General features: G+C 44.7%; 1 protein-coding gene across 1 annotated transcript in view; it reads left to right on the forward strand.

The window, feature by feature from the left end:
- The first annotated feature begins 4,899 nt into the window (after positions 1 to 4,899).
- LOC115481735 (corticotropin-releasing factor receptor 1) overlaps positions 4,900 to 12,159 on the forward strand; it is a 59,146-nt gene continuing 51,886 nt past the window's right edge. Inside the window, exons 1-3 of the mRNA XM_030221084.1 lie at positions 4,900 to 5,041; positions 8,299 to 8,359; positions 11,629 to 11,701. Of these exons, the coding sequence (XP_030076944.1) occupies positions 4,948 to 5,041; positions 8,299 to 8,359; positions 11,629 to 11,701 (228 nt within the window). The 5' untranslated portion in view covers positions 4,900 to 4,947. The remainder of the gene's footprint in view (positions 5,042 to 8,298; positions 8,360 to 11,628; positions 11,702 to 12,159) is intronic.

Genomic DNA, 12,159 nt, shown 5'->3' on the forward strand with positions numbered 1-12,159 from the left:
TCAATGCCCCTCTCAAGGACACTTCTCTTAAGTCGAGGCAGGCTCGGTCTCAGCCTTCTCCACAGGAGGCTGACAACGATGAGGAGTGCTCTTGGGATTCAGATGATGACCCTCGATACTTCTCTGAGAATTATGGAAGACCATATGACCCCTCCCCTCCATAGGAAAGGAGAAAGTCTCCCCCAGAGAGCCTTTCCTTCCCCTTTTTTTGTGAAGGAAATGGCAGCTGTCATTCTGTTTCCTTTAGAAGTGGAGGACGAGCCCAGGGCCAAGATGCTCGAGGTCCTGGTCTATGAGTCCCCTCCTAGAGAGGCTGTGATGGTCCCACTGCATGAGATCTTGCAGAATGTTCTTGTCCGGAATTGGAAATCCCCTCTCTCTGCCTTCTGCATCTGCCTTCTCCTCTAGGAGGTATTTTGGCAAGTAGAGAAAGGGTGTCTGCTACTCATAGAGACTTCAGCCTCAGCAGGCTGAACCCCAGCGTGCTCATTCCAATCAATAGTATGTGCCTAAGGCCCCAGTAGCTCCCTAGTTGAGGCAAGGGGTGAGCTTTTGACTGGCTCCCATAGAGCTTAGCCGCAGTACCAGTGACCATCCCGGACAACTTGCCGGTTGGGGGGAGGCTGAAGTTGTTCCACGAATGGTGGCCCCTTGTAACCTCTGACTGGTGGGTTCTTCAAATATTCCATTTCGGTTACTCCCTGCATTGGTGACAAAGTCCACCAGATGGCCCACAAGAGCTCATTACTTCAGCTCTCAGCACAAGCATGTACTTAGTGAGGAACTCTGAGCCCCTCTGAAGGCCCATTCAGTCGAGCCCGTACCACCGGGGAGGAAGGGTTGAGCAGGTACTTCCTGTGTATAAAAAGACAGGGGGAATGTGTCCCATCTTAGACCTAAGGGCCTGATCAAATGCCTGGTCAAAGAAAAGTTCAGGATGGTTTCCCTGGGCACCCTTCTATCCATGATTCAGGGAAATGATTGGCTGTGCTCTCTGGACTTAAAGGATACATTTACTCACATCTTGATACTTCCAGCCCACCAGAAGTATCTAAGATTTTGGCCTGGAGCACATCACTACCAGTTCTTCATGTTGGCCTCATGTCAGCTCCCAGGGTATTTACCAAATGTCTAGTGGTAGTCACAGCATTGCTATGTAGATTGGTAGTCCATGTGTTCCCTTATCTTGATGATTGGCTGGTGAAGAACACGTCAAAGGACGGTGCTCAGGAGCATGCAGAGGACTATTTGGGTGCTAGAGTTACTAGGGTTCATTTTAAACTACCTAGCCCCATCTTCGCCCTACTCAGCGGCTGGAATTCATTAGAGCCCTGCTGAAACACAGAAGGTTCGAGCCTTTCTCCCGGAGCCGAGAGCAGACACTCTAGTTGCACTGGCTTCTCAGGTTCAAGCCTCGCAGCAGATCATGGCTTGGCAGATGTTGAGATTGTTGTGCCACATGGCATCCACAGTATACGTAACACCCATGACATGCCTTCACATGAGGTCAGACCAATGGACTCTGGCTTCTCAGTGGTGTCAAGTCACAGAAAGCCTGAAAGATGTCATTCGAGTGCCCAGAGTTTGTTCGCTCTCTTCTGTGGTGGATCATTTGAACCAATTTGACTCTGGGACTTCCATTCCAAATTCCTCAGCCACAAAGGGTGCTGACGATGGATGCATCTGTTCTGGGTTTGGGAGCTCATGTTGATGGGCTTCACACTCAAGGAGCTTGGTCCACCCAGGAAACAGGTCTTCATATCAATCTTCTGGAACTCTGAGTGATGTGGAACGTTCTAAAGGCTTTCAGAGATCGGCTCTCTCACCAAATTGTGCTCATTCAAACAGACAATCAGGTTGTCATGTATTACACCAACAAGCAGGGGGGCACCAGATCATGCTGTCTGTGTCAGGAGGCCATCTGGATGTGGTGCTGGGCTCACTGGCATGGTATGTTCCTTCGAGCCCCTTATCTGGTGTGCAAAAACAGCGGACTGGCCAACAGGCTGAACAGGTTTATGCAACCTCATGAGTGCTCTGTCAACTTGGGCGTTGCCTGCAACATCTTCTGAGCAAGGGGCACCCCCTTGGTGGATTTCTTTGCCACTCAAATTAATCACAAAGTCTCTCAGTTTTGTTCCAGGCTTCAGGCCCACAACAGACTAGTGTTGGATGCCTTCCTCCTTCATTGGGGGACAGGTCTTCTGTATGCGTTCCTCTTGTGGGGAAGACCTTGCTGGAACTCAAGCAAGACCATGGGACCATGATCTTGATTGTGCTTTACTGGCCTCAGCAGATCTGGTTCCCTCAGCTTCTGGAGCTATTCTATGAAGACCCATGGAGTTTGGAGTGTTTTGTGACCCTCATCATTCAGAGCATGGGATCTCTTCTGCATCCCAACCTTCAGTCTCTGGCCCTCACAGCCTGTATGTGAGAGCCTAAAATTTGCTTCCTTGGGTCTGTCAGAGGGTTTCTCCCAGATCTTGCTGGCTTGCAGGAAACATTCCACCAAGAGGTATTACTCTTTGAAATGGAGGAGGTTTGTCATCTGGTGTGAGGGCAAGGCCCTGGATCCCCTTTCTTGCCCTACATAGACCCTGCTTGATTACTTTCTACACCTATCTGAGTCTGGTCTTAAGAACAACTCTGTAGGGGTTCACCTCAGTGCAAGTAGTGCTTATCATTAACGTGTAGAGTGTAAGCCCATCTCTGGACAGCCTCTAGTTGTTCGCTTCATGCGAGGTTTGCTTTTGTGAAAGTCCCTTGTCAAAGCTCCGCCTGTGTCATGGGACCTCAACATCATTCTCACCCAGCTGATGAAAGCTCCTTTCAAGCCACTAGATTCCTGCCATCTTAAGTACTTGACCTAGAAATTCATTTTCTTGGTGGCTGTTACTTCCGCTCATAGGGTCAGTGAGCTTCAGGCTCTAGTAATGGATGCACCTTATACTAAGTTTCATCAAAACAGAGTAGTCCTCCGCACGCACCCTAAGTTCCTGCCAAAGGTTGTGTCAGAGTTCCATCTGAACCAGTTGATTGTCTTGCCAGCATTTTTTCCCTGACCTCATGCCCATCCTGGCAAAAGCAGCTTGCACGCCTTGGACTGCAAGCAAGCAGTAGCCTACTACATGGAGTGGACTAGGCCCCACAGACAGTCTGCCCAATTTTTTGTTTCTTTTGATCCCAACAGGATGGGAGATCGCCATCGGGAAACACATGGTCTCTAATTGGCTGTCAGATTGGCATTTTCTTTCACTTATGCCCGGCTAGGCTGACCCTGGAGGGTCATGTCACGGGTCACAATGTCAGAGCCATGGCTGCGTCGGTAGCCCACTTGAGGTCAGCCTCTATTGAAGAAATTTGCAAGGCTGTGACCATGGTCTTCAAGCCACACATTCACATCTCATTACTGCCTTGAGCAGGATACCCAACACAACGATCAGTTCAGACAGACAGTGTTGCAAAATCTGTTTGGGGTCTAGAATCCAACTCCAACCCCCTAGGCCCCTTTTATTCTGTTACAGTTTGCCCGCTCACTCAGTTTGTATATAGTGTCAGGTTAATCTAGTTCTGTCCTCGATGTAGGAGGCCCAGTTGACCAATGTTTGTTGTTTTTGGTGAGCCTGGATGCTAGGGATACCCCAATTCTGAGAACTATGGCCTGCTTGTCCTCAGAGAAAGTGAAGATACTTGCCTGTGGCAGGTATTCTCCGATGCCAGCAGGCCTTATATTCTCAAAAACACTCCCACCTTCCTTTGGAGTTATCTCCTATTTTTTTCTTTTTTATGCTGTAGTACTTACTGCGCTTATGTGGCGGGCAGGAACATGCATGGTAGAGCATGTCTCGTGTTCCACAAAGCTCTTGTAAAGCTTGTCATAAGCTCCGGACTGGGCAACACGGGACCGTGTTACTTAATTGTGAGAATATAAGGTCTGCTATCCTCAGAGAATACCTGCTACAGGTAAGTATCTTTGCTGAATCTTTTAGACAATAAAAACTTAGCATTCAAATTTTGAAAGAGCCTTCTTGTAAATCAATAATATTTAAGCCACTGAAAAAGGACAAAAAAAAAGCCTTCAAAAAATATCACATGTCTCTAGCATACTGAAGACCAGTTGGTCTTTGGGAAGCTTATAGCACTCTGGTTCAAATCAGTGGCATAAATTCTACCCAAGCAGCCCCTACAGTGGAAAGAGGGATCCACTTATATCATCTGGGTGAATCCTCCTGCTCTGGTGGCCCTTTCTGATATTTTGCTTAGGGCTTCTGAATTTGAACTTCTGACCCAAATCCATCCGTTCCAGGTGTTTCCTTTAGCTTGTTTGAACTTCTGGCCCAAATCCATCTGGTCCAGGTGCTTTTAATCACTTTCAGAGTTTCTTGAAAGGTAAACTGGGCCATTAAGTCTTCTAGCTCAGGACTAGGCTTTTCACATCTCTCAAAAGCACTAATCTTCATGACTAATAACAGGTTCAGCCTTTGTGTAAATATTTTCAAGCAACACATTCAAAACAAATTTTTTTTTTCTTGAGACAATTTGTTTTTCGCCTCATTTATCCTTCACTGCAGGGATAGAATTAGATTTGAAACCATGTGATTAGCTAAGCTTATACTTTTCCTTGCCAGGTGGATGGAATCTGCTTTGGAAATGCAGCAGAGGCAAGCACATTTTATGCAAATCAGAATTATATGACATTTCTAATGACTGTTAATTACTAGAATTTAGCTTAAGTACTTCTTACCAAATTGTGTATATTTGCATGAGGTTTTCTTTTCTCTTTTTTTTTCCACCTGCTCTATCAGCAAGCCATCTGTTCTCTCTCTGTCCCTTGAATTTCTGTAAATTACTTTTTCCTCACACCTGTCTCCCCTTCCTACCCCCAGATCTGGTTGCAGGCTGGTGACTGCAGCACACAATTACTTCTATGTCACCAATTTCTTTTGGATGTTTGGCGAGGGCTGTTACCTGCACACGGCCATCGTCCTGACTTATTCCACAGACAAACTCCGGAAGTGGATGTTCATCTGCATTGGATGGTGTAAGTCCTGCGGCCTGTTGGTGGGATCCTGGGGTGGAGGTGATGTGAGAAAGTGATGAAGCTCAGAGTCAGTAGTCAGTGAGATCAGGAGGAGGAACCATCATGAGCATTGCGACTTCAATCATTTACAGGTTGAAATTCAAAAGGGTTTAACTGGGGAGGGAGATCCTCCTGACCAGTATATTCAGCGGCACTTAACTGGATAGTGTTGCTAAATATCCTTACTGACTACTAAGCACTAGCCAGCTACATTAAGGGCAGTCTAGGGGGCGGAGAATGGGTGGAGCCAACATTTAACAGGTTAGCAGTGATATTCAGGTCCACTAACCAGTTAAATGAGCGGATAAAGTTAAGACAGCTGAAATGCTGTCCTTTTTTTTTTCCACTGAATTAACTGGACACCAGTCTCAATATTGGTTGGTGTGCCTGGTTAAGTTTTGGGTTGCCAGACTAACCCGAATATTCAGTGCCAGAGGCTGGACATGCCCTGGCATTGAATATCCATAGTTCTTTTCAGCCAGCGGTTTGTGAGCGGCTTATAGGTTGCTTCTGCCTTGGGCTTAATATCGAGGCTTTAGTATTGTAAATTTGGGGAGCTGAAGGCAACTAATAACATAAGTAGCAAATCTGAACAGATGATAATTTGTAACTTCAAAAGTATGTTAGTGGAGTATTGCAGTGGCAACCAAGAGCACGATGCAACTCAGTTGAGAAATACTTTTAGTACTGCTTCTAGCTAGCCACTAGATGTCACTAGGAGAACAGTCCCTAATTCAAGGAGCATGATGAGAAGCCTAAGATGGGAATGGGACCCAGATCTCTTAACTCATTAGCACTAGAACTCACCATTGTCCTATCCTTCAAAAACAAAGGAAGGCACTGTTATTCACATGTCCAATAGCTTACAATGCAATCATTGATTCATGACCTCTCACAACTGGACATTTCTTGACAGGTAGTTAACGAAACAATTCTATGCAAATTTGCATCCCCATAGACTAGAATGATTGGGAATGGCTTAACTCATTTTGTAGCCATTTAGATTATTACAAATCAAGGTGATAAATACAGAGGGAAGCTGAGTGATGTCTTAAGTACAGAAACTTATATACTTATTTATTCAGATGGTAGAAACTAATGAGAAAAGCAGTAAAATCTGACTGGGTATGTCATGGCATCCTCCAGCATCCTCCAAGTCAAGGGTTCTCAAATTCTGGATCAGGATCCCAAATGGGCTCTCATCATCAGTGAACAGAATCATAGGACAGGGAGGCTGGTCCTCCCCCTAACCTCCACTGTGACCTCTGCCCAGTAATGGCAGTCAGCAATTGGGGGCCCATGAATCAAAAGTTCCAAAGGCCTGCAAGGGCTTCCTGTTAGACTAGAGCCCATACACAGTGGGGTCTGTGAATGCACACTAATTTTGCTGATTGCTACTAGGGTTGCCACCACTGCTGCTGCTGTCTTCAAGCTTTGGATAAGCATGGGGAGGAGAAAAGTGGTTGAGGAAGGGGAGAGGAGTAGAGGTCTGATATTTTGTTTCCATCATCATCTGGGGACATATAAATTATAAAGGGTTAAAATGGGGTCATATTGGATAAACATTTGGGAAGCACTGCTCCAAGTACTCAATCTCCTATGACTAGCTGCTGAGATAAATCTTCAGCAGCATAGATAGGAAGACGTGGGCCAGTGGGACTTTTTCTGTATTGATATAGATGATATTATTAGCTTCTGCTATTCACCCAGCCTGAGGAGCAGTGGCCAGACTAGTAATGGAGACTAGCACATTAGCTGTGTCTGGAAATAGCAAATGAAGAAAAAAAGCACCAAGGGCCATCATGTGTGAGACAGTCAAGAGTCCTTTATTGATAGACCTGACGTGAGGCGTGTTTTGGCGTGAATATGCCTGAATCAGGGGTTGAATGAATTGGGCTCTTGGAAAAATGTTCCAAAAATATAAATGTAGAACCACAGCCGACTGCATCAAATAACCAAAGCTTTCCAATATGAAATGGGTTACGGTTGTGCATTGTTGACTTTTACGTTTCATATTGGAAAGCTTCAGTTATTTTTGCGCAGTGAGCTGTGGTTTTCATTTATGTTTTGGAGCCCAATTCGACCCCTGATGCAGGCATATGCATGCCGAAACATTGCTCGTGTCAGGTCTGTCAATAAAGGACTCTTGATTGTCCCATACTTGATGGCCCTTAGTGCTTTTTCCTTCGTCTCCGTGGTGTAATTTGACCCTCTCATTTGCCATTTGATTAGAAATAGCAAACTCCATACAAGCAATTAGATATGCAGCGTTTTTTAAGCACTGATCGCTGCAGGCAGAATAAGCCCCAGATATTCAGTGCCTGACCATGTCTAGGTACCAGCACTGAATATCTCAGGCTAATTCTGGTTGTGCTGGCCTCATCTGAATATTGGCCAAGACCAGCATAACAAGGAAAAGGTACCTTTTCTTCCTCCTTCTCCTCCCCACCCCCCTGGGTGAGGCAAGAATCCCCTCCTACCCACCCTGACTAGTCAAGACCCCCCAACAAAGAGCCATGCCCCCCCCCCCCACCCAGGGCCATACCTCCTTCCAACTCTCCTCCCCACTAAGAAAAGGCCCCCCTGGGCCTACCTAAAGTCCCTAGTGGTCCAGTGGGGGTAGGAGAGAACCCCACTCTCTCCTGCCCAAAGCAACTGCCTGTACAAAATGGTTGACATTATATTAATGTGATATTACTGATTTGTAGTATGATGTGTTTTTATTTTGTTATAGCTGTTGTTTTAGTAGTTTGTGCATTTTATTTTTTATTTTATATATATACATACATAAAATAAAAAATAAAATGCAGAAACATCTACTAAAAAATCTAAGCAGGTTACAACAGTACTGTTGTAACCTGCTTAGATTTTTTTTAAGATAATACGGTTTATAAATATTTCTAATTAAATAAATACAATTAAAATTAATGTTATTTTTTAAACCTGGCTGTGTTGAATGCCTTGACCATATCCTTCAGCATCAAATTCCATATCATCACTATGCATTAAGACATAGGAGCTGGCTTTGTGGGTGCTTGAGCACCACCAATATTGAGAAAATTCCTTGTATGTGTCCAGGGAGGGGTTATTTCCATTGGGCTTAGCACCCCCATGCTCATGGAGCCCTTGGCTGTTCCCATCTCGACTTTATTTTGATATCGGTGATCATGCTGTTAACATGTTTACTAGTGATGTTCCTGTCTGTCCTTATCTTACAGGCATCCCGTTCCCCATCATCCTTGCCTGGGCTATCGTTAAACTTTACTATGATAATGAGAAGTATGTTTCTCTATCTTTTACATGTTGCCTGTTTATAATCAGAACTAAGTGATGTGGTAGCCATGTTAGTTAATTTTATAGGTAATAAATCAAAACATAGAAAAGAAAATAAGATGTTACTTCTTTTATTGGATCAACTTAATTCCTTCGAAAGACCCAACATTGCCCACCAATGTGGCTAGATGCCATGAATGCGACACCATTTTACTACAGGAGTCTGTCATATTCAATTCATGTGAAAGAGCAGTTAGTGTAATATTGTACCTCACAGACTTCTAATATTTCACGTATCGAACTTTTAGGCCAAAACATGGCCCATGTTGGGTCTTTGGACATCAAAAAAGAGCCTTTTAATATAAAAAGGGTCTTTGGACATTGTCATGAAGAACCTTTTATGTGCACACTATACTGTGTGTGTCCCTTTTTGCCTCCACTGTTTGATTTTTTCTTCAGGTGTTAATCCTTCTATATTGTACAAGTCCTCAATCTCAGTCACAAGGCTAAGGAGAGAGAGTCCTGAGCTCAGATCCTCTGCATACATTTTAGCTAAAAGTTTTATGGACGATTCCATAAATTGGCACTTCAGTTTAGGTGCCTCAATTCACTTAGTGTCAATTCCATTATACAATACTAGCATAAGTTGGAATTGATGTGCTCATGGTTAGGCGAGCCCTCTTGTGCCATGCCTACATGCACCAAGTGACACACTTTAGTTTATAGTATTCTATAAACTATAACTGGGAGACATGCCTGTAGCCCACTCACGTGTACACGCCTCCTTGCAGTTAGATGCTGTGGCTTTTAGGCGCTTCCTTATAGAAAAAAACATGCAGAGGGGCATAATCGAACGGGGCACCCAAGTTGTCATGAGGGCGTCCTCGCAGGATGGCCCCGTAAAGGGGCGGTGCAACCCATATTATCGAAACAAGATGGACATCCATCTTTCATTTCGATAATACGGTCGGGGACACCCAAATCATGAAATTTTGGTCGACCTTAGAAATGGTTGTCCTTAGGTCGTTTTGAGATGGTCGGCCATAGTTTTTGGCAATAATGGAAACCGAGGACGCCCATCTCAAAAATGACCAAATCCAAGCCATTTGGTCATGGAAGGAGCCAGCATTCATAGTGCACTGGTCCCCCTCACATGCCAGGACACCAAACGGACACCCTAGGGGGCCCTGCAGTGGACTTCACAAATTGATCCCAGGTGCATAGCTTCCTTACCTTGTGTGCTGAGCCCCCCCAACCCCCCCCCCCCCCAGACCCACTACCCACAACTGTACATCACTAGCATAGCCCTTAGGGATGAAGGGGGGCACCTACATGTGGGTACAGTGGGTTTCTGGTGGGTTTTGGAGGGCTCACATTTACCACCACAAGTGTAACAGGTAGGTGGGATGGGCCTGGATCCACCTGTCTGAAGTGCTCTGCACCCACTAAAACTGCTCCAAGGACCTGCATACTGCTGTGATGGAGCTGGACATGACATTTGAGCCCGGCATAGAGGCTGGAAAAAATGTTTCTAAAAAAATGTTGGTTTTTTGGGGGGGGGGTTGGTGACCACTGGGGGAGTAAGGGGAGGTCATCCCCGATTCCCTCCGGTGGTCATCTGGTCAGTTCGGGCACCTTTTCAAGCCTTGGTCGTGAAAAAAAAAGGGACCAAGTAAAGTCGGCCAAATGCTCGTCAGGGACGCCCTTCTTTATTCCATTATCGGCCGAGGACGCCCATCTCTTAAGCACGCCCCAGTCCTGCCTTCGCTATGCTGCCGACACGCCCCCATGAACTTTGGTCGTCCCCGCGACGGAAAGCAGTTGAGGGCGCCAAAAATCGGCTTTCAATTATGCCGATTTGGCCGACCCTGAGAGGACGCCCATCTCCCGATTTGTGTCGAAAGATGTGCGCCCTTCTCTTTCGATTATGCCCCTGACAGGCACCTAACTGTCAATTAATGGTGCTTTTGGTGTGTTTAAGTGACGCATACCTCTAGTGCTAGTTTATAGATTTGCCCCATTAATGATCAATTTTAACAGTACCTATTTCTAACAGGTAAATTAATTTCAATATAGCTGTATTAGCCTTAATACAATAATATCAAAATAACTATAATACTATCCAAAACTTTGTTATCCTATGAAAGACACATTTTTAAAATTCAGTATCCCAGGATTCCAACATTTGCATATTGCAACAAAAATAATATCAAATTATACAGCATTTCAAACAATATATCAGATGTAACATATATTGCCTGAACCTGTGACTAAGACATGGGCTCCTAAGAAACCCTCCAAACCCATAGAGGGCTGGGTTTCTTAGAAGCCCATGTCTTAGTCACAGGTTCAGGCAATATATTTTTATTATTTTTTGCAATATGCATATGTTAGAATGCTGGGATATTGAATTAATTTGATAGTATTATAGTTGTTTTGATCTTATTGTATTAATGATCAATGAGATACCCCAAAGCCTATGAAATCCTTTGTCATGGTAATTCCCATGTTGACTTGAGCCTTCCATTTAGACACCCTGAACCTCTCACTACAGATTCACTCTATGCAGTCAGGCATGCACACATCCATTCTTCCTTGATTTAAATGGATTCAACCAATAATTCTTAGAATGACTAGTTCCAAGCCCTAAGGATTCAAAGAGACTGGGTCCTCAGACAGTACTGATATATTTACATGCATTGGTCTATGAACCTACTTAATTTCCATAATGTGGGTTATCGTGAAAACTAGTTTTGTCTGCAGGCCGCAAGGACCAATATTGGCAGTTGCAGTTGACAGAAAGTTTATTTCTATCTTCTAGATGGTTTTGAATGTTCTTTTGTAGAATGCAAACATTTCTCCCAGGTGGAGCCTCACCGACTCAAAAATAGCACTCTGAGCTTTATACTGATGCTCTGGGCCTAGCCCCTGCTGAAGGCAGGTTCCCCCGAATATTCAAAACTATTTAACTGGCCAGGAACGGCTCCTGGCCAGTTAAATAGTGTTTAACCACCTAACCGCGAGTATTCATCTGCTTAAATAGCAGGCCTATCTTTGACCGCTAAAATGTTAACCAGCAAAGCCAGTTAAACCTTTTTAGTAGCCAAAATAAACCCGGATATTCAATGCTGGTCACAGGAAACAGCCTGGCACTGAATATCCGGGGTTAACACAGACGGTGGACAGCGAAAGCGCTGCCTGCCACCGTTCGCGTATCGGGCTGGTTGTCTTCAATCCTCTGCTGTCTTTGAGACTCTTTTTCTTTTCTTCTGCAGATGCTGGTTTGGTAAAAAAGCTGGAGTCTACACAGATTTCATCTACCAAGGACCAGTCATACTCGTTCTACTGGTATGAACTGAAGTTTCATGATTCCTTACCCATCTTATACCATTGTTGTCAGCATTGGTGTAGGAAATGGAAACTCTTGGGGACAATGCTATCATGTATGTAGGCGGTGGGGTCTTTAGGGTCAGCACCAGCACTTGGGCCATTAGCAGCTTTCTGTCACAGGCTGCATAACTAGGGTCTAAACCAGCACTGGTGAAATCTCTCACCCATCACTGTGGCCCCTCGGCCTTCGCAATTTCTTGCCCTCACTATAGTCTCTCACTTCTCACTGTGATCTCTATCCGTGTACCACTTATTGTTGCTCATATGATTAAACATATAAACAGCTGAAAAGGTTGGAAAATACAGTGAGGATCTCATTCAGGTCGATATTGCATGCATTCAGTACCACTATCCATATAGGTATTGGCCAGTGAGTACTCTGGCAGTATCTATTAATGGATCATTTTTAGGTCTGC

This window comes from Microcaecilia unicolor, chromosome 12, assembly GCF_901765095.1.
Source record: "Microcaecilia unicolor chromosome 12, aMicUni1.1, whole genome shotgun sequence".
In the NCBI taxonomy this organism is placed as follows: domain Eukaryota; kingdom Metazoa; phylum Chordata; class Amphibia; order Gymnophiona; family Siphonopidae; genus Microcaecilia; species Microcaecilia unicolor.